The following is a 24,371-nucleotide window of genomic DNA, read 5'->3' on the forward strand; positions in this document are numbered from 1 at the left end:
ACAGTGGAAGCAGATAATCAAAAACATCCTTAAGGAAAGGATGGATGGACAATTTAGCTGGGACCTCTGCTGAAAAGCAGCTTTGCCTGCCGACAGTAGGAGGATGGTTTTGGTGGAGATCTGCTCTTCACTCTATTCTAAATTTGTGTATGTCCTGGGGTAAAGTTTTAGGGCACTTAGCGGCTTACTGTGTGCAATGGATTTCCTCTGACCTAAAACACCTGTTTGTCTCCTTTAGGACCTCTGTTCCAATTCTTCAGGCTTGCTGGGAAGAGGCAAGGCCAGTGCTTCATTCCTAAAACTGGCTGTGGATGGTCCACCTTATTGTCACATGAATCTCTGCTGAACTCCAAAATTTAATTCTACCATTTTTTTTAGGGGCTCAATCCTATGCCATTGAAGTCAGTGGGAGTTTTACGTTGATTTTTAAAGGGCATAAGATCAGTCCATAAATGAAAATCCTGTGGAAATGTTCCCTTCATTCCTTTCCAACATGGATTGGGGAAAAGCAGGGATGTAAAATTACACTGGACTGTTGACAAATTCTAAGTCTGCTTCTTCTGAGACCTTCTGAGGTCTCTTCCAACCCTAATATTCTATGATTCTAATTCTATTATTCTATTGTGAACTACCCGAATGGGAAACACTTTCACTGTGCTGTGGGCTAACTGGGATTTGTAGAAAAGCTCTTTCTAAAGATCACTTTTTGAGGTTTTAAAATTGATTCCTTTTAATTTTTCTTTCATGCAAAGGCCTGAGCATGGTAAGAAAGGCAATTTGATACAGGTGGAGGGATAAGAAAAACACCACCAATAGAAATAGCATTTATTCTGTCCTTGTGACCTCATCTACACTGAATCCATTCATCCTTCTCTTCCAGGATTACTTCTAATATTCCAGACCCCTAAGCAGCTTCAAATAGCCACCATCAAAAAGAAAACAAGAACAACCACCATAAAATGTTTCCCACCCTTGGTATTTGCTCAGCTCTGTTGTTGTTAATAATAATAATAATTAATAATCCTTGAACCTTACTGTAACACAGAGGTTCTTTGGCAAAGGGTACCCTGTTCTTAGCAAAATCTCTCACCCTGGACCTGACAAACTCACTACACCAAACACATGTCTTTACAGGATATTTATCCATAAAGAGTAACATGTAACGTATCTACAGAAAGCTTGTAACTTGTTGATATTCTTAATCATTGTGAGATGTATGTACAGGTAGTATTTAAGGAATAATTTATTTATATTGAAAGTATACTTTATGAACTCAGAGTAAAAATTAGTCACCACGTGTAATGTGATGACCCATTCAAGCATGAGGACATTACCCCTCCTTAGTCAGCAGGCAAGGTAATGCAAGGGACGATTGTATACCCTTGCGACATCCCAGAAATCATCAAAGACCATTTCAAATGACCAAAACCACTCGGAGGTGAAATAGAACATTATCGCAGGCAGGAGATTGCCCTGGCTATGAATAAATACAAAAGATTGTTTCAGTATAACAGAGTGCAGGGAAGTGCCCTCTGTATTAATTCACTGAGGAAACCCCTTAAGAAGCCAGGGGGCTTTCCAGAACGTTTGGATTCTGGCTCTGCAACAGACTGAACTTTGTGGGGAAAGGTAACTGTTGATAAGTGTCGACCCAGGTTCACATTTTTTGAATTGTTTGGTGTTTGTAACCATTTGCTTCCATCACTTTCTCTCTCTTCCAGTTAAGTATTTACTTTTTCTTAAATAAAATTACTTTCATTTTATGGTAAGCGCTCACAAGTGCTGTGTGGTTACAGGAGTGGTGCTTTAAGTTAAAACTGGTAAATTGGGGTGACCTGAAATTTCTTTGGGCAACCATTTTCAGGGACTGGATATCACAGGGGAATAATGTACAAGGACTGGGGATTTGAGTGCATCTGTTGTTACCTTGCAAGGCAAAGTTAGGGCTGGCATAACCCAGAGGAAAGGGTGCTTGGGTGGGCTGAAAGGCAGGTGATGCCAGAGAGCTGACATCCAGCTTCCACAAGAAAGCCTCCCTCTTGCTGGAGGCAGGAGATAACAAGGTGGCTCACAGTCCTTGGTGTCCTGAGAACTGTCACATCTGCCCAAACCACAAAGAAAAGAGGTGAAGCCTATCTCCCCTCTTCCCCCACTCACTGGAGTTGGCCATGAACTTGTTTTTTTATTTCCTTTGACCCCCTTCTTGTTTTTTTTTCTCTCTCTCTTTCATTCTGTTCTAGGATGAGTCATCCATGTTCTTCCAGTTTGGCCCATCAATAGAACAGCAAGCCTCTGTCATGCTCAACATCATGGAAGAATATGACTGGTACATATTCTCCATTGTCACTACCTACTTCCCTGGCTACCAGGACTTTGTCAACAAGATCCGCAGCACCATCGAGAACAGCTTCGTAGGCTGGGAGCTGGAGGAGGTCCTCTTGCTGGACATGTCCCTGGATGATGGAGACTCAAAGATCCAGAACCAGCTCAAGAAGCTCCAGAGCCCTGTCATACTCCTCTACTGCACCAAGGAAGAGGCCACCTACATCTTTGAGGTGGCCAACTCTGTGGGTCTGACAGGCTATGCCTACACATGGATCGTGCCCAGCCTGGTGGCAGGGGATACAGACACAGTGCCATCTGAGTTCCCCACTGGCCTCATCTCTGTGTCTTATGATGAATGGGACTATGGCCTTCCTGCCAGGGTGAGGGATGGGATAGCCATAATCACCACAGCTGCTTCTGACATGTTGTCTGAGCACAGCTTCATCCCGGAGCCCAAGAGCAGCTGTTACAACACCCAGGAGAAACGGATCTACCAGTCCAACATGCTGAACAGGTAAGGGGAATGGATGGGAGGTGGGGGGGTCACAAGCAGCATCTGAAAAACCCTTCTGAAGTTTGTGGCATTTAGGGGACCAGTAGGGAGAGCAACCCAAGCTTGTATTAATTGGAGGCTGAGCAAATGGAAGGCTTTTAATGGCCAGGCCAGTTCTGAGGTGGTCCATGTCCTTTTATGCTGCCACTTCAACAGCTCTCGGTGGTGCTGGTATGAAAGAATAGGAGCCAGAGCACCCAGGAGTAGGGTGACCAAACATCCCGATAAAATTGGGACTGTCCCAATATTGAGCAGTTTGTCCCGCATCCCAACAGAAGTACGGTCAAGAGGCCATTTGTCCTGATATTTTGTTTCGGGCGCAGCAGCCTTTTTTGTCACTTAGGTGGCGGTGACAGGTGGGGGGAGCCTTCGGCACGTACTTCTCTCTTCATTGGCAAGATTTATTTCCTGCCGCCGAACGTGCCAGGTGAGTGTAACAATTGAAAAGGCGCTCCCCCTGTGGTGGTCCCGATATTTTGGATTTAGCATCTGGTCACCCTACCCAGGAGGGGGATGAACAGTGGCTGCATAGTGCAAAAGTCTGTGTGCACATTTCCAAGGAGGAACAATTCCATGTGTGTGTGACAAGAATGGATCCTATGGTTCTTAATGGAGTGTCTTTGCATAAAAGAGTATATATCTCACATCCACGCAGGGTGCTGCTCTGTCCCCTTCTAATAATGGCCGTGGCATGCATAAAGGCTGATAAAACCTTGCCTAACAGACTTGGGTCTTCTAGGCCAACCTCTAGAGGCTCATGTATTTAGACCCAGAAGGTCCTGGGTTTGACACCCCCTCTCCCCACTGCCAAAAATGCACACAGTGGTCTGGTTTGTGGGTAACAGGAATATTTTTATTGGGTATTTATATGGCCCCCATTACTATAGTTTCTGAGCGCCTCACAATCTTGAATGTATTAATCCTAACCATACCCCTGTGAGGTAGGGACGTATTTTAAGATTAAACTCGATAAGTTTATGGAAGAGATGGTATGATGGGATAACATGATTTTGGTAATTAATTGATCTTTAAATATTCATGGTAAATAGGCCTAATGGCCTGTGATGGGATGTTAGATGGGGTGGGATCTGAGTTACCCAGGAAAGAATTTTCTGTAGTATCTGGCTGGTGAATCTTGCCCATATGCTCAGGGTTTAGCTGATTGCCATATTTGGGGTTGGGAAGGAATTTTCCTCCAGGGCAGATTGGAAGAGGCCCTGGAGGTTTTTCGCCTTCCTCTGTAGCATGGGCACGGGTCACTTGCTGGAGGATTCTCTGCTCCTTGAAGTCTTTAAACCACGATTTGAGGACTTCAATAGCTCAGACATAGGTGAGAGGTCTTTCGCAGGAGCGGGTAGGTGAAATTCTGTGGCCTGCATTGTGCAGGAGGTCAGACTAGATGATCATAATGGTCCCTTCTGACCTTTGTATATATGAATCTATTATACCCATTTACAAATGGGAAGGGCACAGAGAGGGGCTATGTGACTTGCCCCAGGTCACTCAGGATGTCTGTGGTGGAGCAGGGAGTTGAATCTCAGTTTCCTGAATCCCCAGGCTAGTACCCTAAGCACTGGATTTTCTTCCTCTTCCCACCTCTGCCCCCCAGAGCATCAGTATGTTATACCAATCCAGGGAAGGAGACCTGAATTGGGAAGGGATACAAAATCCTCATCTGGCTTAATGGGTCCTGGGGGGTTGGGTTGTCATGCTCTAGTGACTTGCTGCTCAGTCTGTGCATATAGACATCTTTGAGTAGGTTGGTCCTATTACTACTGGGGAAAAGGGTGGGAGGAAAATCCATCTTACACTCTCCAAAGGGGGATTCCACACAGCACATGCATTTTTGTCATTTGCCTTGTTATAAATATCATGGCACAGTGCAAATATGGTAGGTCAATCAAGTGATGTCCCTGGGTGGTCTGCACGCTCTGATTCATCAGGTACAATTTGTACCAGATGTCAAAGTCTGTATAGAGCAGGTCTGTAGTGTAGTGTTCAATCAGGGCTTGATTTTTCCGAGGTGATGAACACTTGCAGATCCCATTGACTTCAGCTGTAGTGTGTGCTTCTGAAAAATCTGGCCCTTAATGATTATGGCAGGTACTTCATTGTAATTGTTGATCAAATTGCATGCCACTTACCCAAAGCCTTTGGGTTGTGCCACAATTCCTAGTTCACACTGGTAAAGAACCACTTACTGACATCCCTTAAGCCCCTGCATTTGGATCATAATAGGATCAAATGCAAATAGGACAGGAGGCCCCTTGTTCATGTGTAAGTAGGAGTGGAGGGTCTTTTCCAGTTAGTTTAGGTAGAAGGATAAGTAAGGAAGTTTCCTTACTGGACAGTATCATTGAATCATAAAAAAAAAATCAAGAGAGAAAAGATCTCCCATCATATGCTGACTACCCCTGCAGCCATCCTTTGTGTCAACATAGATTTGTTTCCTTCACTCCTTGCCCAGTGCACTTTTCTATTGCCAAGTAATGGGATCTTAAGGAAAAAGCCTTCTCTCTATCCCCCCATTTTTTTAAACTATTATTCCATTTCCTAATTTCTCTTTGTCTGTACACTCCTTGACCATGCTGCCAGTTTACATTGGCTAGACTTCCTCTTCTTAATCTCTTCCAGTCTGGCTTCTTCCTCTCTGCTCCCCTGAAAACTACCTCATTAGCAGCCTCCTCCTCCCTAGCTCAGTCTTACCTATTCTTCTGTATTTCTTCTCTATTCTCCTTCTGAGTGATGCAGTAGGGAAAGTTTTAAATCTAATGCGTACAAAGTTATCAACCACAGCATTAAGGTAAAGCTTCTTGGTCTACATTTTCAAGTGACTAGTGATTTTGGGTTCCCAACTGGATTCACCTTAAAGAGGCTTGATTTTCAGAAATTGCTGAGCCCCAGTCTTTGGAAAATCAATGATCTTTAATATGTATCAAGTTGGACACCCAAAAACGGCAGCAGCTAAAATCACTAGTCACAGATGAAAATGCAGACCTCTTCTTCTGGCCTTCAGTGTGACTAGTGATTTTAGCTGTCGCTGTTTTTGTCTAGTGTTCTCTTATAGCTGACACATACTCTGCTAATCTTGATGTCCCATTCTTCCATTTCTCCCACAATCATCTACAGACTCTGTTTTATGCTTCAATATTTTGGTGCCCTCTTTGAGAAACTGCAAAAAGGCCTGATTTTCAGAGGGAGGGTGCATGCTCAGCCTTTCCTTCAAATTGGGCCCCTCTACAGTGTCTTAAGTTAGGCACCTAAGACCTTGAAGTCACTTTTTAAAATCTTGACCATAAATATCTGAAGGTACCATGTGCCTTTGTTGCCTCAACTCAAAAATGATGTGAACGTGTGAAAAAAGGAGGCTTGAGACCTCTTATGCCCCCCAATTCTTACACACTTGGGGCTTGATCCAAAGTACATTGAAGTCAATGGGAGTCTTCCCATTACGTCAATGGGCTTTGGTTCAGGCCTTTAAAGTTTCACTGCCTTCAACCCGACTTACCGAGCACGAAACTTTGAGCACATACTTAATAGCTTTGTTTAACTGGGGCCCTAAAGTCTACCAACCGGTTCATTTTTCATAGGTACCAGATAGTAAATAAAAATGTATATTTTCTAGTTGCTTTCATCTCAAAGTTGTACATAGTGTATAGTAGTTGTACACTATATACAATGCAATATATGAATGGATTTAAAAGGTCAGAAATGCTTGGGATTGGACTGCATTTCCAGAACACTAACTGCAAGGTGTCAGTGGACCGCTGCAGTACTATATGAAGCCATTTACAGCTTGCAGTTACCCCCCAATACGCCTACGCAGAGTGGAGAAATATATATACATGAGCATGATGGGTGGGGGTTATCTACGAACTGTGCATGATCTGCTAATACACCCGGGATCAACTGATAGCCATGTAGTTAGTATTTCAGAAACTGCTGTCTAATCCAAAGTAGGTCTCAATTGCTTCAAATCCATAGCTGGGAGGTAACATGATGCAGGAATTTTCCCATTCTATCCTAGAAAGAATGATGCATCAAGCTAAAGAAAAGTTTAATTTAGTTCATCTTAAGCACATTATGAATTAAGGCTGTGAATTAGTGATTTCCCATTGTCTGTGTTTGAATCCTGACCACTGCTAGCCAATCTATTTGTGGGCAGTACATGTAGCTCAGGACGCAGCCAAAATTAAATAATCTCTGTTTCTGTTGGCTCCATTAGTGGTCAGCAGAATGGGGCAAATAATGGGGAAACGTTATCTGAGCAGTTTAGAAAATTAGAAACAGTATTTTGGTTCATCATGTTCTCTCATCCCGTTTAAGTTCATTGTTGCACACATTTGTGCAAGCAAAATTTTGTGTGAATGAATGTCCATGTGCAGAGGGCATCATAAAAAGAATGGGCTCTCATCTGGACTCTTTCTTTCACCTTGTATGGTGCTAATAGTAGTAGTAGTCTCATGTAGAAACCGTAGTTTCCTGTCTACCTTGAAACTGATGCTTCTTTGAGGTAGGTTAGGGATGTGGGTCTTTGATCCTGATTAGTGGATCTTGTAGATTTCTTCCTAAAAATAAGTCTACTGGTGAAATAGCTCTACTAGTTAAACAGGGAAATGGGACTCTGAGAAATACTCGTCCCACGTATTATAGTGGTCATTTTCTACACGTGGGGAGATTTTGCTCCTATGGATCTTTTTGTTCCTTTCTGAGAGGTTGTTCTGGAGATAGCATCAGGTGCTTAGCTTCCTGCTGGAGTGCTGGAATGCCACACTAGTGAAATGAGCTCTTCTATCAGCAAATGAGTGTAGTACACCAAAATGCATGAACGTGTCTTGTATGGGTGGTGCAAAGTGAATTGTGTAGTGGGAACGTCAGTCCACCTGGTGAAGTAGCCAACTGTACCACCAACATGTACACATTCTAGGTTTTGCTTGAAGGGACTGGGCCCAATGAACTGGTTGATATTTGGATTATGTGATATTTAGATTCAGGGTCCAAATATAAACTGAACATTAGGACCTCCAAATCCAAATATCAACGTTTTCCCCCATTCATTCCTATTAGTGCCAAGGGCCCGTTCAGTTTCTCTCTTAGCATCATGGAGAGGGTATCTGGGCATGGGTCTGGAGATCCAGAGCTGTCAGTCTCGCAAGGTTACATCTGATGACACAAGGCCCTAAATGGGACGGGATCAAGTTACCTGAGAGATCACCTCTGTCCCCATGCGATACTACACCAGCTAAGATCACCACAGGTGAGGAGAGGGAGCTTCCTGAAGGGCATATTCTGTGAAAGGCCTCAGTTTTGGAACTCGCTCCCCATTTTGTCTGCCAGAGCCAGATTTGTTAACCTTCCAGGCATGCTGCAAAGCCTGCCTATTCTCTCCCTTCTCTGCGGGGGCAGGGGGGGGGAGTGGACTTTGTTTCTTGTGTCTTTAACTTATGAGATAGTTGCCCAGGAAGGATGCCTATAGTTAGATTTTGGAAATGTGAAGAAATAAATAACAGGCATTCTTGAGACTGAAGCTTGGGGATGAGTCATGGGAAAGAAATATTATTTCTGGGACACATGGTTTCACAAGCAGAAGCCTGTTCTTTTTGTATGGTTGCTCATGATCACTGGGCAGTATACACTCTCTTATTATAGAGACTTCCATGAAACCTGGGCTGTTTCTATTGATTGGTTGCTGTCAAGGCTGCTTGTGAATGCTGGTCCATTACTACTAGTTTGTTGTTGTAGGGTTACTAATGAGTTCTAGATTGACTGGTTTTAATAGTCTCTCATTTAGCACCAGTCTGTGCATATAACTTTCCATTTTAATAAAGAGAGTACTGAAGCATTTGCTTTGGAATGAAACCCGAACATGGGATTACACTGACTGGGCAAAAAGAGGGGAAAGGTAGATTCAATTTCTCACTCTTTAAAAACAGTTGGTAAACTGGATTGGTGTGTATGGGGTGTACCTTTGATACCTCTGCTCTGTGGGTAACTTTAACTCTTGTCTCTGGAACCTCCCGTGCCAAATAGTTCAGAAATTTATTGGCAACCTAAGTAAACAGTTTGGAAATTCTGGCTGAAACAACCTGAACAGAACTCAATTCTTGCAGAGTCATATTTCCCTGTTGGCAATTAGGAACAGGTTGGGAATGGTTGGTTAGATGCAGATCTTAAGAATCAGTGATCAGAGGGAATACTTGAAATAATCATGTATTTCTTCACTGGATGAGAATATAGACAGATCCAGATGTCTCTCCCTTAGGGTATGTGACTTAGTGACCTGTGTCCTTTGGGATCTTCTTTCAACCCTGTTGGCTGGAAGCAGAGAACTGGAGAACTTCCTGGACCAGACAGTTTGATTCAGCACCCTGGAGAGGTCTTGTGGTAGCAGGATTTATGGCAGATGCCCTGAATTGACTGGAATTCATTCTCATTGCTAGAGACTGCATTGTGGCTAAGTGTAGGCAGGAGAGTAGCAGTTGGATGTTTCTTGAGAGTACTGACAGTGCTCAAAATGTGTGTGTGTGTGTGCGGGGGGGGGGAGGGGATTGAAAGGGATCAGAGACTTTTTCACAATAAATAAAAATAAAATAAAGTAAAATAAAATAAAACCCTAGCTGCGTCACCGAGGGAGCACGTCAGCACTGCGTTTTAAAGCTGCTGCTCCCAGGTTATGATACACCCACTGGCTCCTGACATGTATATCATGCCACTTATGGTGAAATGGAGGGCATCATATTCATACCATTTCTTCCCTTAGACTTTCGTGGCTAAAAACACCGGGCCAAATTAATCTTCGGTGGAAATTCAAGGAAGTCAGTTGATTTACACTAGGGATGAATTTGGCCCATTCATTCTCAAATGGTCAGAGGGATGCCCACGGCTAGGAGAGACCACTCATTTAGTCAGTTCTTACTGGCGGCTTCACTTTTCTTTTTAACCCAGTCCTGGATAAACCAAATTATATCTGTCCACTTCCCGCCTCCGATCGTGGTGCTTTCCTATACACATCACCATGTTGGCTCTACTTTGGGCTTCTCTTATACAGCCCCTGTGGTGCTCTCCTATGTAACTATACACGCTGGGTTGCCAGCCCTTCTCTTACCCTATCCTCCCAAAATTAGAACAGATACTCTGTGCCAGACTCAACCCAGGAACAATCGCTTCCTTTAACTTTAATGGGAGTCATGACAGCTTGTCCCAGGGCTGAATTTGGCCCTATGTCTTTCAGGAGTTCAGAGAAAGGTCTGGGATGGATGCTGGAGGAGGAGTTGAGATGAAGAGGAAGTGTCTGGGACTTGTTTTGTAGGGCTAGCTTGTGAACCCCTTGTTCCCAAATGTGCATGCTTACTCACACAAATAGTCCCATTCAAGTCAGTGGGGCTACTCACGTGAATAACTGCTCACTAATGCCATGGAGGGTTACACAGTAAAGTCCGTAGAGAGCAGCACTGCTCACCATGTGGGAGAGGGTGACTGAGGATGGGCCACATGGAGGCACTGAGCTTCGGACTCCATCCTTAGCTGCTGGAATGAAGGAGGATGTGATGTTTAAATCAAAGGCAAATGGATTTTTGAGGGGGAAAGGGAGCGTGCTGCAGCATGATTATCACTTGACCTTTCAGAGCCTCTGAGCTGGGGTCTCATTAGCAATTCATTATGTTCCTAGCTGTTGGCAAGTCCGGCTGCCCTCAGGCTGGCACCAGATTCCTGTGCCATGCTGACTGGTTGCACGTGGAGTGACTGCTGCTGACAGATTAGCGATCCGTGCTGCTGAAATCTGTTCACTCCTGTCCTGTTTCCAGCAGCAGCAGCAGCTGCAGCAGCTGGCTGGGGGCTGCCCAGTGCCTTCCATGTCACTCATGGGCTCTCTCCCTTTCTTTGTCATTGTCTCCCCCTGTCCTTTCTTACTTGCACTCTCTTTCTGTTTCTATAGAGCCTTAGGAAATGGTTTGCTTCCTTCCTTTTGATTTTATTTTCCCTGTCCATAACTGTACAGGTTTCCTTTGCCCCTGCCTTATTTGTTTATTTCTCAGAGGGAGTTCACTTCTGGTCAAAGGTGCTGGATTAGCAGCCATGGGGCCTAAAGTCCCTTTTTTATGCACAGAGCAGGTGCAGCATGGGAGAAAATCATTCCGATGGATGGTCAGAGCGGAGTCGGCTTCTTCAGCCCTCTATCCCATCACTAAGGCATATCCTTCCTGCCCCTCTCTCAGGCCTTCCATTTGGATGGTTGCTAGGTTACGTTTTCAGGTTTTGGAGGATGCTGAAGAATGTTTTATAACAGTACCAAACACACATGCAAAGCCACAGCATCCCTTCCCTCTCCCACCATAGCCACCTGACTTAAAAACATCACTGTAGAATGATCTGGCACAAACTGCCCTCCTCCCTTTCTCCTGTTATGCTGTCTGGGGACATCATGTGAAGTTTTTACATTAAAATGAGTTAGGGCAGCCCCTGGGGGTTGAAGCCCTCTATTTACGCTCAGGAAGTTTACAACCTGGGCAGCAGCAGTACAGGCTTTCTGCCCATCTACCATTTTAGCAATGGGCCTTAACTTTGCACTGGAGGGATTATCGCTAGGGGAGAGAGGATGACTTCAGTATGTCTGGACCATTCGTTTCTTGGTCTTTCTGCTAACACTGCTTGAAAGAGAGGAAAATACTATCAATTGTGATATTGGGATTTGTGCTGTGGATATCTCTCCATTCGGAACCAGACTGAGACCCACTCAAGTCATTTCCCATAAGCCACCCAAGAAGGAATGAATTTTGGTCTCTACCAACAGTAGTCAGATTGGTAAAATTTCCGTTTCCAGCCCCCTGAGCCACCCAGTGCTCCAGAACCAAGTCCTTTTAGCGCTAATACTCTGGGACTTAATTTGCTGCTGGTAATATGCTTTTAATACATGAGTTCCAGTTCTTTTTTCTTGCAACGTGAAGTCAACCTAAACCTTTCCTCCAAAGTGTCCAGGGAGAAATTGGAGGGAGCAGAATACAGAAACAAGGAACAGAGATATCCCCAGTGATCACAAGCAGAATGCCTTTGGAATCCAGTGAGTGTTAAAGCATTGTACTGACTGTGATGACAAGTCAGTGCTTGGAGATAGCAAAACATTGGAGGTGAGGTGGGGAACACCTCCTTTCCTTCAGTTGAGTGACAGTCTACTTATTATCTTACCATATCTGGGCTTTATGCATCAGGTACCTACAAACAAATGATTAGCTATTTACAGTCTCATAATTAGATTCATTAAAGAACATATGCACTTTCTAGTTTTTTTAAATGAAATATTTTTCCCCTAGACTTAATGTTCTTACTATCTTTCAAGTTTTAAAAATAGGAACTGCCGGGTTGCCATGGCTCCCCATGCAACTCTGAAGCAGCTTTCCCTTCCCTTTGATGCAATTTCACTTCAAAATGTGGTTTGACAAGACACCAGCTCAGTGCGTCCCCTAGTGGCTCAGTCCTGAGGGGAGGCCCTGATATTCATGATCATTAAAAGATCCTGTGGCACTTCTTGCAAAGAATTGAGGTGTTAACCCTGAAATGTCCTGGCCAAATTTTCATTTGATTAATTACATTGTGCCATCCTAAATTTCCCCCCTGCAGTTTCAGTTGGGATACATCATTCTTTTTCAATTCCTATCCTACACAGTTGTGTAATGTTGGTGGGCCCTGTTAAACAGCTGGCATATTCCTCTTCAGAGGCAGCTGCAATTCAGTGGGATATGAGCGTGTGAAATGATTTCTGCTTTATGGCCCCAGTTCAACAAAGCACTTATGCACAGGCTTAAAATTAAGCATGCGCTTAAGGTCTTTGCTGAATCAAGGATTATAGCAACAAAGTGTAGAAGCTGCAGATAACCTTCTGAAGGCCATTCCCTTCCAAATCCCTGCTTTATGGGTGGGTTTGAACCAAAACCCGGGATCCAAACATCCCCAAACTTTGGAAGTATGTGGCTCAGTTTATGGATCAAGATCCAAATGTAATGGCTGAATTTTCTCTCTCTAATGGGCTGAACTGAACTATGGATTTAAATGCCCCCTCAACTTTGGGAAATTACACAGTCCAGAGTCTGTAGTTCACATCCATCTCTACTGGCCTATTTTCAAGTAGTTAGAGCTTTCTAAATACATTTTGTTTCAGGCTGCAACTTCTCATGTACATTCTCAGCCCAAAGGGGAATGTTTTGGAAAATCTGAGCAAAAAAAGTTCCCCAATTTTGAGTTATCAGAGCATGAAATAAATGCATTTGTTCTGCTTTCAAATAATTATTCAGCATAAATAACTCAAAAATGGCTTTCCTTTCAAACTTCAACCTTAGTGTGTATGTAATGCTCAAGCTAAGGGTGGGAAAAATTGATTTTGGAAATAGTTATTACCATTTGAAAACAATGTACCTTGCCTTACCATAGGGATTTTAAATTTTGCACGATACATGCACTATGTGGTACATTTTAAAAAAACGTTTGCTTGAACAATGCTATTGAAGTCTGATATTATTTGTTCTCTACAATGTGGATAAAATTGTAAAATACAAATGAGCATTAAGAGAGCTCCATTTAATCATTTAGTCCACCGTCCTCTCACCTATCGTATAATATCTATTGGAATTTAAATAATAAACCTGTGCCTAGACAAGGCTGCAGGTGCCCTAACATGTAATGAATATTAAAATGTAACCCTAGCAGCATTAAAGAATCATTCAGGCAGAACTCTTCCTGCCAACCACCTACAAAAAAGCTCCTTTCTTCTCCTATTAAGACATTCCTTAGCATGTTGCATCACACTTAAAAGCCCCTGCACCTGTCTCGGTCAATTGAGCAAAGATCACAAGGTGAGGGAAGCTCATCTCTGCAGAAATATGCTATAGAAAATGTTTGAAAGGTAAAGTTTTTGTAAATTACAGTTGGCATTTCTGGGCCTCTGGAAGGTGGCTGCCAAGTTGAAGAGGTTCATAATTGATGAGATAGGCGGTCTGGGTGAAGACTGGAAACCGTTGCCAGACTGAAACCCAACTTCCTATCTGTGTTAATTGCAGGTTAGCAATTATTAAAAACACATGAATGCTGAATGTTTTAATATATTCATTTTATATTAAAATGTTACAGTTTTCTGTATGGTTTCTAAAGCAGTATTAAAATGAGAAACAAGTTTCTAGTGTCTGACCTTGGTTCTTCATGGTATTGCTAATGTCATAAATGAAAGATGGTTGACCCTTGCAGGAGTATCAGTGCCTTATGTTTGTTTATGATAGACGATAGTATTTTATTTCTACATCTTTTATCTGTAATTCCAAAGCACTTTACAAACTACAAAGGGATGACTTAATTTACCACTGAAATTCAGCCACTGTTGGGGTGAAATATTGCAGCTGTTTAACAATACACCAAAGGAAGCAAAGACAAATACCACATCCCATAGAAAGTTCAGAGAGAATTTAGACTGGCAGAGTGTAATTGCCAGAGGTGGTCTTTGGCCACGGCATCAGGGATCTTTAACAACCACGCGAGATTAGTGGCAGGAAATTATGCCACTCATACTTCTGGTATGACTGTACACAGCAGACCACAAACAGTTCTAGAAATGGTCTCCGAGAGGAGCTGGTATAGTTTCCCAAGTACTGTGAAGTGAGGGACAGAAAAGGAGTTGGTTTTATTAGTACCTGACTTTTGATGAAGGAGGTGCAGGGGTTGAATCAGTGTGGCATATCACAGTAGCACCTGCAAGAGGAGATGTATAGGAAGCGTGGTTGTTCTGCAGGTACGGAAAGAGCAGCTGATACATGGGGAGAGAGAGAGAACTGCAATGGAACAGTACAGGTACGTCAGTGGATATGACCACAGATAACTACAGCCATGAGTATCAGGGGAAGGGTTTATTTGCAGGCAACAAAACTCATGACACTTGTGCAATATCTATCCAATGACAGGGTAAAGGTAAAAAAAGGAACATGTTTTTCACAGAATTTTTGCTAAAAATGATCCCTTTTTTGCCTCTTTTTTTGGACCAGCTCTACCTGCACCCCACAAACACCATGGATGTGTGTGTGTCAGGGATACACATGCAGTCACCAAACACTGTCCACTCACCTCCAAGAAATGTCATATGCAAAGGTAATGTCCTGTAAGAAACTTGAGGCAAACATGCACCGGAGGCATGTATAATCACAAGAAATGCCCTCCATGTGATTTGCATGGATAACCACAGTGCCCTGATGCAGCCAATGGGAGAGATAGGGGATGGGGAGAGCTCAGGCAAACACATGGTGGTGAATCACCAAGTTGCTGGTTAGGCCAGGAATAAATATGCTCACCAGCAATACAGCTGTTCTGGGGGACCACAGAGCCACTGCGGTGGCTCTATAGATGCCAAGGAGATCACAGCCAAAGGTGTTCTTTGCATAGGTCAGAACACCTAGAGGCTGCTCTGCATTATGCACTGCTTGAACCTTTTCCAGATATCCGCTGTTGAGGGAGCATATGGTGCTAGGGTTTCCCCCGACCATTCCCTCTTTGCCTGAGACCATTACACCTGTGTTCACTGAGTTCTGTGGACATGCAATCCCATCCTGTTTCCACTGAGTTAAAGACAGAACAGGAGTGCTGGCTTTTTGTGCTCTTTACACCACTCCACTCAATTTATTGCATCCCTTCCCTTACATGTGGTGTAATGGATGAGATTATTTTGGGCCTGTATTTGCAAATATATATCAGGGTGTAATTCTTGCTGTGAGGGAGCTTCTTGCCTTTTGGATATGCAAGTTTATTGGACTGAGTGAGTGTAATATAGAGATAAGAGAGTTGAATGTTACCTGGTATTTTAAAAAGATGTTGGCGAATTACAAGAAATGCTACTTTTTTGATTGGTTAGGGAGAAATGTTTACTTACGGATTTATATTTATTTCTGTAAGTGATTTTTCACTGAAAGCTCAAGTTTGAATCGGTTAAGGAGTAAGCGTAGTGAGGCTGTGGAATTGATTAGGGAAAGTTTATGATAATGTCATGAAATTGATTAACGAAGTTTTGGCAGAGCTAGGTAACTGACTGAGGAGAGGGTGCAGTGCTGGCAGTGCCATATTTGTGTTGTCACCAGTGGGTGGCACTGGAGGTGCCGTGTAACTCATTAAGTTGTGAGTTTAGTAATAAAGATAATGCTGTGAAGGCTGCTTTTCTTTTTCTTTTTCTTTTTTTTTTTTAAAGAGGGGGGGTTTTAGAGCAAAGGTGGTGAAGGAGCACAAGGGCGGGGTGCAGGGCTTTTACCTGGAAGTGATCTCAGTGCCTAAGACAGAAGTACGTGCTGGTATCCATTTTGAATCTAGATGGTTTTCACTATGACTCATGTGTCTAGTTGTGTTTGTTTTTTCCTTCTGAGTCTTCCATGCCTCATGAGCTCAGGGAAGGATGTTGCATCTCCACACTCAGCTGTACCAGCTGCTGAAACAGTTGCCCCACCCCTTAGTCCGCAGAGCGGAAGTGTGTCTCTGGGAAAAGGCCCTGACAGAAGAGAAAGTAAAAAAAGGAAGAATGGGGATGAGTTGCTGAAGGAGGAGCATTTAGAAGAACTAAATCACCATTGGTGCAGGCTTATGGCACGCCCCACAAAGGGAATGCTGAGATAATAGGGGTCTCTGCAGATGCCCCATTCCTTATATGGTGATGGCTATGGACAGCATTGCATCTTTGTGCCACGATGTTGTGCTAATACGATGGCTTCAATTCAGAGCCCAACTTTTCCGCTGGTGTAAATTGGTGTATCTTCATTGGGATCAGTCAAGCTGAGGATCTGGCCTATAAACGTTATGATAAAATTGGGTGTTGGGGGTAGAGTGCCACTGTAGAATTCCTAAAGCCTTTTATTACTGCCAGCTGAGAAGAGGGGAAAACTCAGCGGCGGAAATGTACCATGTTTCTGATAGAAGCTCCTTCTGGATGCTTCACAAAGCATTACAAAGAGAAGTGCTATTATTAGTTATTTTTTGTATTATAGTAGCACCTAAGAGCCCCAACTGGGCCGTATTGGTGCCCTGTACAAGCATATATCGAGAAACAGTCCTTGCCCCAAAGAGGTTACTATCTAAATCTGAGAGGAACTGGGATGTGTGACTGGTTTAGGAGCCAAAATCAACTGGGGATGCTATAAAATTCACGTAGCCTTCAGTCACAGTGCTTTGGGCTGTGATATTTGGATGGGAGACCACTGAGGGCAATCCAGAGGCTACAGGAAGAGAAGGAGGTGACTCAGTATTGCAGGTGGTGCTATGGCTTTTAAGTGAACCAATGCCCCACTGTGGAGTGGGGTGGGGGAATGGTGTTTGTCAGTAAGTATGCATGCCTCAAGGCTACCTGGGCAAAACACATGGACTTAGGCAGTGGCGCTGGAGCACTTTTTATAGTGGGGGTGCTGAAAGCCAGCTAAGGAAACTGCAAAGCAGTGGTCTCCAAACTTCTTTACCTCATTGCCCCCCCCCTTACCCCTGTCCATGTCCCCTGCTCCTCAGAGCCTTGGCTCTGGGATTGGGGGACATGGACAGGGGTAAGAGGGCTGAGGCTGGGGCCACAGCTCGGAGTGTGCGTGGAGCTGGCAGTCGGGACCACAGAGCCGGGTCCGGGTGGGGAGTCCCGGGCACGGAGCCGGGTCCGGGTGGGGAGTCCCGGGCATGGAGCCAGCAGCCAGGGCTGAGAGCAGAGCCCTGGGCACAGGGCTGGGAGCCAGGTCTGGCAGATAGGGCCGAGAGCAGAGCCTGGGTGTGGGGCTGGGAACTGCTGCCAGCGTCCGGGACCCTGGGAGTTGGCTGGGGGTTCTGCAGCACCCCCACACTCCTAGTTCCTGGGCCTATGGACTTAAGATAAACAACATGTGCTCAAATTTTTCCATGCTGCTGCTGAGCACATGGGGGCTGGCTAATTTGTGCAGGTGAGTGGGTGGAAGGGCCTTAGTTTAAAAAGGGTTTTGGGACAAACATAACTGAGTTCATCAGTGGTTAGGGAGCTAAATAATAGAATTAATTCTGAGATGGGTGGAGTCACTGGCAATGATGCAACTTTCCTCCATCACATTTGGTGCTAATGGGCTCTCTCATTGTTGATGTAACCCTTCTGCCCATCAGAGTTGGCAGCAACAAGGGCCGGGTTCAATATCTAGGGGATCCATTCCAATAACACAATGCAAACCGGCTCGAGCCCCCACCCAGTGACCTGGGACAAATATATACCACCCCCGCTGGGCACCTCCAAGAGGCAATACTTCCCCTCTCGCAAGCACATAGTCTGAGTGTAGCAAAAAGCCTTTTAATAACAGAGAGAAACAATGTGGCATTATGTTGCGGAAACACCACCAACAGGATTCATAACACAACCCATGAGCAAAAAAACCACCCCAAGCAAATTGGGGCATGCCCCTTTCCCTCGGGTTCTTGAGTCCCAGCACCCAAACGTCTCTTGAGTCCAGCAATCCACAAATCACCCAAAGTCCAAAAAGTCCAGCCCCAGAGTTCAAAAGTTCATCTGCATGGTGTTACTCCCCAGTCTGGCTAAAATGTGCCTGTGTGTGGGGAAAAGGGGCAAGGGGCACCTTACGTGTCCTGAAGCTGACTGCCCCACAGGGCTCTGCTCTGCTACGCTGTCTCACGAACGGCTCTGCTCCACCACGACCGGCTCCGCTCTGCACCGCTCGCCGTCTCACAAACAGCTCTGCTCAGCTCGCCGTCTCACGAACACACCGCTGTCTCACGAACGGCTCCACTCCACCACGACCGGCTCTGCTCTGCACCGCTCGCTGTCTCAAGAACAGCTCTGCTCAGCTGGCTGTCTCATGAATGGCTCCGCTCTGCACAGCTCGCCATCTCACGAACACACCACTGTCTCACAGACAGCTCCGCTCCACCACGACCGGCTCCACTCCGCACAGCTCGCCGTCTCACAAACACACCGCTGCACTCTAGATCTTCCGGCTCCCCACTACTTGACACAGTGCTCAGTGATTTCAGCTCTTAGTGATTTCAGCTCATAGTAGTGGGGGGCCTTAGTGCTGATGCACCTTAAGGCCAAAGTGAATGCAGCATAGTACCTGTAGCAAGACTCTTAATAGACCCAAAATTAGCTCTGACATTCCACAGTGGAGAGAGACAGAGGTGCAATTGGTGCTTCAGGCCCTCACAAAGGGGCCCACACCACCAGGTACTAATACCTGTCTCAAGTCTCTCTCAATTCACACAGTTTTGGAACCCATGACCCTTGCCTAGCGAGTGCTACTTAGTTGATGGTGAGTCCCTCCATCATAGCAAAAGGCCAAGTACAGTTCCAAGCACAGTTCCCATAATCAGGGTAATAACAATTTATTCTTCCTGCCCCAATAACAGAGACACTGGGGATCCCACAGCAGCCGAAGTGACCATTTGGGCAGCTATGGCCTCAGTCTAGGCGGCGTGGGTGTGCCTATGCAAATGAGATCAGCCCCTGAAGTTTTTTTTTTTTTTTTCCACAACTTGCCACACCTCACCACCAGATGTCAGGGTGGAGCTCATCCTGACACTGCTTACATCCTCTCCCCAGCCGAGAATTTGTCGTCCCGACAAATCACACGCCCTTTATACCAACTCATTGGTTTCCTCCAAAGGGCCTCAGGAAGCCCACTTTAGCTTCCACAAGCCTGTGTGCTAAATGTATTGGCTCCTCACTAGTCACCCCAGGTGCATCATAAGTTAACCGTTTCACTGGTCTTATCACCCTGTCTCGTCTATTGAGACTCTCTGTTGCCGAGGTAGGGGGAACATCCTCTTGAGTGACGGATGGAGAGGCTTCCCTGGAGGGTCCCTCGGCTACTGGCGTAGGCCCCTGCACTCCTAGTTCTAACGCTGGAGGGTCCAAGGTGCCCAGGGCATCCTCTACCTGTGTGTCTCCATTGTCCAATAACCTGTGTGTCTCATCACAGGGGGGTCTCATCAGCGGCACCGGGGTGTCAGAAAGGGGCCTAAATAATTCCGCCATGGGGTTTAGGGTGGAAGAGGGAAAACTCTCGTTTAGTTCAGCTGATCGAGTCTGAAATCTTGTCTCCATCCCAGGATACACCAGGGTTGTGTCTTCCTCCTCAGACTCACTCTCAGATGTGCAGAATAGGGGTAAGTTAGCTGCAGGGGGCCCGCTGTCTGTGTTGGATGGCGGCTTTGGTCTAGCACCTCTGTTCTGCCCGGCTGCCCTGTTGTGGCCCGTCTCATAAGGGATGCTTACCAATTCCCCCACAGGGAGCAAAAGGTTTCTATGCACCGTCTTTATTTGCCCTGGGCCGTCTTCAGGTTTGATCTTGTAGACCGGCAGATCTCCCAGCTTTTCCATCACCAGGTAAGGTATTGCCTTCCATCTGTCAGCTATCTTGTGTTTGCCAGCAATACCCAAATTTCGCAGCAGGACTCTGTCCCCCGGCTGGAGCTCCTGCGAACGCACTCTAGCATCATATCGATGTTTGTTGCGGTCTGCGTTCTTCCGAGCCGCAGCGGTAGCTAAGCGATAAGCATCCCGCAGCTTTTCCCTTAGTCGGGATACATATTGCTGGTGAGTTTCATAGCTATCTCCATCCTCTGATACACCAAAGCACAAGTCTATGGGTAATCTTGGTTCTCGCCCAAACATCAAGAGATATGGGGTGACTCCCGTAGCATCGTTCTTGGTGGCATTGTAGGCATGCACCAGAAATGCGACATGCTGGCTCCAGGTTGCCTTCTGCTCTGGTCGCAAAGTTCCCAACATATCTAATAGGGTTCGGTTGAACCTCTCTGGCTGAGGATCACCTTGGGGGTGATAAGGCGTTGTCCTAGACTTTTTGATTCCTGCTATCTTCAGCACCTCCTTCAGAAGGTGACTCTCAAAATCCCGCCCCTGATCAGAGTGTATCCGAGCCGGGAATCCATAGACTGAGAAATATTTGTCCCACAATACTCGAGCGACGGTGGTGGCCCTCTGATCACGTGTGGGATATGCCTGTGCATACCGTGTAAAATGGTCAGTCACTACTAGAATGTTCCCAACCTTCCTCTTGTCTACCTCTACAGACAAGAAATCAATGCATACCAATTCCAAAGGTTTGTTGCTGGTGATGTTCTTGAGATATGCAGCCCTCGTGGGCAGAGTTTTCCTTTGAACACATCGAGCACAAGTCTCACATTTCCTGCGAACATCTTCAGCCATTCGGGGCCAATAGAACCTACTACGAATAAGTTCCAGGGTCCTCTCCATCCCTAAATGCCCAAAGTCATCATGCAGAGCCCTCATGGCCAGGGCTCTGTACTTTTTTGGCAGCACTAGTTGTGCTCGTTGTTTTTGTAAAGGGTCAGTGGTCATTCGGTGTAGCACTCCCTGAATCAGTTTTAGTTTGGTCCATTCTCTCAATAGTAGTTTACCCTCCGGGTTAGGTGGGACAACCGCAGCTGGGCTTCGCCCCTCCCTTTTGGCAAGTAGTGTATCACGAATGTCAATATCTTGCCGCTGGGCTTCTTGCCAGTCAGCTGCATTGAGCATGGGCAAAGGAGACTGGTCCAATGCAATATAGTTCACTGAAGCAGAAGGCATGCATTCAGGGGGCAGGCCCAAAGCTTCTGCAACACATACCTGAAGGCTCTCACGGGCCTCTGGCTCTCGGCGACTCACACTGCAAATAGCTCTCACTCCATCTGTGGGTATCACAGCAACTTCTGGAGCCTGTGGACGCCTGGACAATGCATCTGCATCTACATTGCTTCTCCCTGATCGGTACTGAATGCTGAACTCATAGCTAGCCAAGGCGGCCACCCATCTCTGCCCTGTAGCATCCAGCTTAGCACTTGTTAACACATAAGTCAGTGGATTGTTGTCTGTCCACACCTGGAACTGAGCACCATACAAGTAGTCTCGAAATTTCTCAGTGATGGCCCATTTCAGGGCCAAAAATTCCAGCTTGTGGGTGGGATAGCGAGTTTCACTATCAGACAATCCTCGGCTGGCAAAGGCTACAGGTTTACGTTTGCCTTCCACTTCCTGGTACAGGACTGCTCCCAGACCCTCCAAACTGGCATCAGTATGCAGGATAAAGGATTTGCTTGGGTCAGCAAAAACTAGGACTGGAGCATGAGTTAGGCAAGTAATGATTTCTCGAAAAGCCCTTTCACATCTCTCATCCCACCGTGGCCCAAATGGTTCAAATGGGCCATAGTGTCTCTGCACAGGGGGCTTTGGAGACCTCCCCTTATTCTTGGACTTAGATTTGTTCTTGCTGGACTGATGTCCCCTGGTGAGATCGTTCAGAGGCTTTACAATCGTAGCATAGTTTTTCACAAATCTGCGGTAGTAGCCACTAAATCCGAGAAAGGTCTTGAGTTCTCTGTAGTTACTTGGACGTGGCCATGTAGTGAGTGCTTCTATTTTATCAGGATCAGTACTCACACCCTCTTGGGACACGATGTGACCCACATACTTCACTGAGGTTCTGCAGAACTGGCATTTGTCAATTGAAAGCTTCAGACCATAATCCTCCAACCTATCAAGCACTTTAAGAAGTCTTTCTTCATGCTCCTCTAAGGTTCTTCCAAACACAATCAGGTCATCCAAATAAACTAACACTTGCAGTAAATTCATGTCTCCCACAACTTTCTCCATGAGACGTTGAAAGGTGGCAGGTGCTCCAGAAATCCCTTGGGGCATGCGTTCGAACTGATAAAACCCTAATGGGCAGATGAAGGCTGTCTTCTCCTTATCTTCTTCTCCCAGAGGGATCTGGTAGTATCCACTTCGAAGATCCAACACAGAGAACCACTGGCTTCCCAACAAACAGTCTAAGGCATCTTGCACTCGAGGCATAGTGTACTGGTCGACCACAGTACGGCTGTTTAGGGTGCGGTAGTCAATACACATCCGAATTTTCCCATTCTTTTTACGGACTACCACAATGGGTGAGGCGTATGGGCTGCGGGACTCTGTAATGATGCCATTCGCAGCCAGCTCCTGAAGATGATGTCGCACATCTTCCATCTCAGAGAGAGCAATCTTCCTAGATCTCTCCCTGAAAGGTCGAGAGTCATGGAGTCTGATATTGTGCTCTACTCCTTTTGCACATCCCACATCCCACTCATGCAGTGAGAACACCTTGGATCTTTCACAAAGTTTCTTCCTCAGGCGATCTTTCCAGTCCTCGGACACTGGTGAATCTCCAAAGTCAAACTTTGCTGGGTCTATTGTGGGAACTTGAGTTTCACACTGGGGTTTTACAATCGACTCAGGCTCAAAGAGGTCTGCTATCTTTTGTCCTTGCTTCACAACAACATCACGACTCGTTTCATTAGCAATCAGTATAGTCACCCTTTCCTGGGCTTCAACGGGTAGAGTTATGACTCCACTGGGGACCAGCACTCCTTCAGGGAGCTCTCCTCCCATCGGCTGCTCTATCATTGCTAACGTCCGTTTACTGCCTTTCAGACAGGTACTCATGACAAGCACTTCTTGCTCCGTCCTTGCAGGCACTACTAAGGGGGTCATGCCCGCGTACTTCAATGCCCCAAGCGGTAGCTCAGATGTCTCCCTTTTAGCGCTCTCAATTTTCCTATAGGCTTCAGCACAAAGCGTATGGATCATCAGGGTATTCAGGTACTGGTCCCCAGCCCGCCTTCTGCAGTAATCCGCGAGTACCTTGAAGAGACTGGAGTTGGTCCCTATCAGCACAGACATATCAGAGGTCCCTTTAGGGTCAGGGCATATTAGGGCAGCTGTGTCTACCTCTTCTCTTACCCCAGCAACCTCCTCTGGGAATTCCAGGTGCACTATGACATACCCTTGGTAGGGGTATTCATCCATGCTGAGGCCACACAGGCCAAGGCCAGTCAGTGGCTGTATAGGCAGGTGCCTAAGCATCTGCTGGTAGAATGACTGAAATATAATAGTCACTTGAGATCCAGTGTCAAGCACTGCTTTACACTCCACCCCTTCAATCCTCACCGTGACCTCTGCTCGAGGCCCTATCAGTCCTGCGGGGATCCCAGCTGGACAGTCTTTTCTGGGGGAATCTTCAAATCCTGCAGACCTGGGGGGTCCCCGTCCCCAGACCCTCTGGCAGCTACCGGATCTCTCCCAACTGATCCTCAGCTTTCCATACACTAAGGAGGGGTTTTCTTCATTACAGCACTTGGCAGCACTGTGTCCATCCTGACCACATTGGTAGCAGAAGAATTGACATTTCCCCCTTCGCCTGGGTTGGATGGTGGCTCTAAGTGCGGGCTTCTCAATTGCCACCGTTTGAGGCTTCTTATTCCTGGAAGTCTTAACTTGGTCAATGCTACTTTGCAGCTCAGCTATCCGTTCCGTCAGGACCTGCATTTGTTGGGCAAGTTCCTCTCTGGTGCTCACCATCAGTACACTGGCCGCTTGCAGTGGTGTTGTGCTGGCTGGATCCGATGTTTGGGCTTCCCAAAATTCACTGGCAGCCTGCCTTTCTTCCTCCTCTCTGACCTCTTTTATCAGCTGGGA

General features: G+C 45.8%; 1 protein-coding gene across 6 annotated transcripts in view; it reads left to right on the top strand.

The window, feature by feature from the left end:
- The window catches only part of GRIN2B (glutamate ionotropic receptor NMDA type subunit 2B), a 284,512-nt gene that overhangs the window by 112,518 nt on the left and 147,623 nt on the right, over positions 1-24,371 (top strand). For all 6 annotated transcript variants that reach the window (XM_074941765.1, XM_074941766.1, XM_074941764.1 and 3 more), the window contains one exon: positions 2,241-2,839. In XM_074941765.1, the coding sequence (XP_074797866.1) occupies positions 2,241-2,839 (599 nt within the window). The remainder of the gene's footprint in view (positions 1-2,240; positions 2,840-24,371) is intronic.

Source organism: Natator depressus, chromosome 1, assembly GCF_965152275.1.
Source record: "Natator depressus isolate rNatDep1 chromosome 1, rNatDep2.hap1, whole genome shotgun sequence".
In the NCBI taxonomy this organism is placed as follows: domain Eukaryota; kingdom Metazoa; phylum Chordata; order Testudines; family Cheloniidae; genus Natator; species Natator depressus.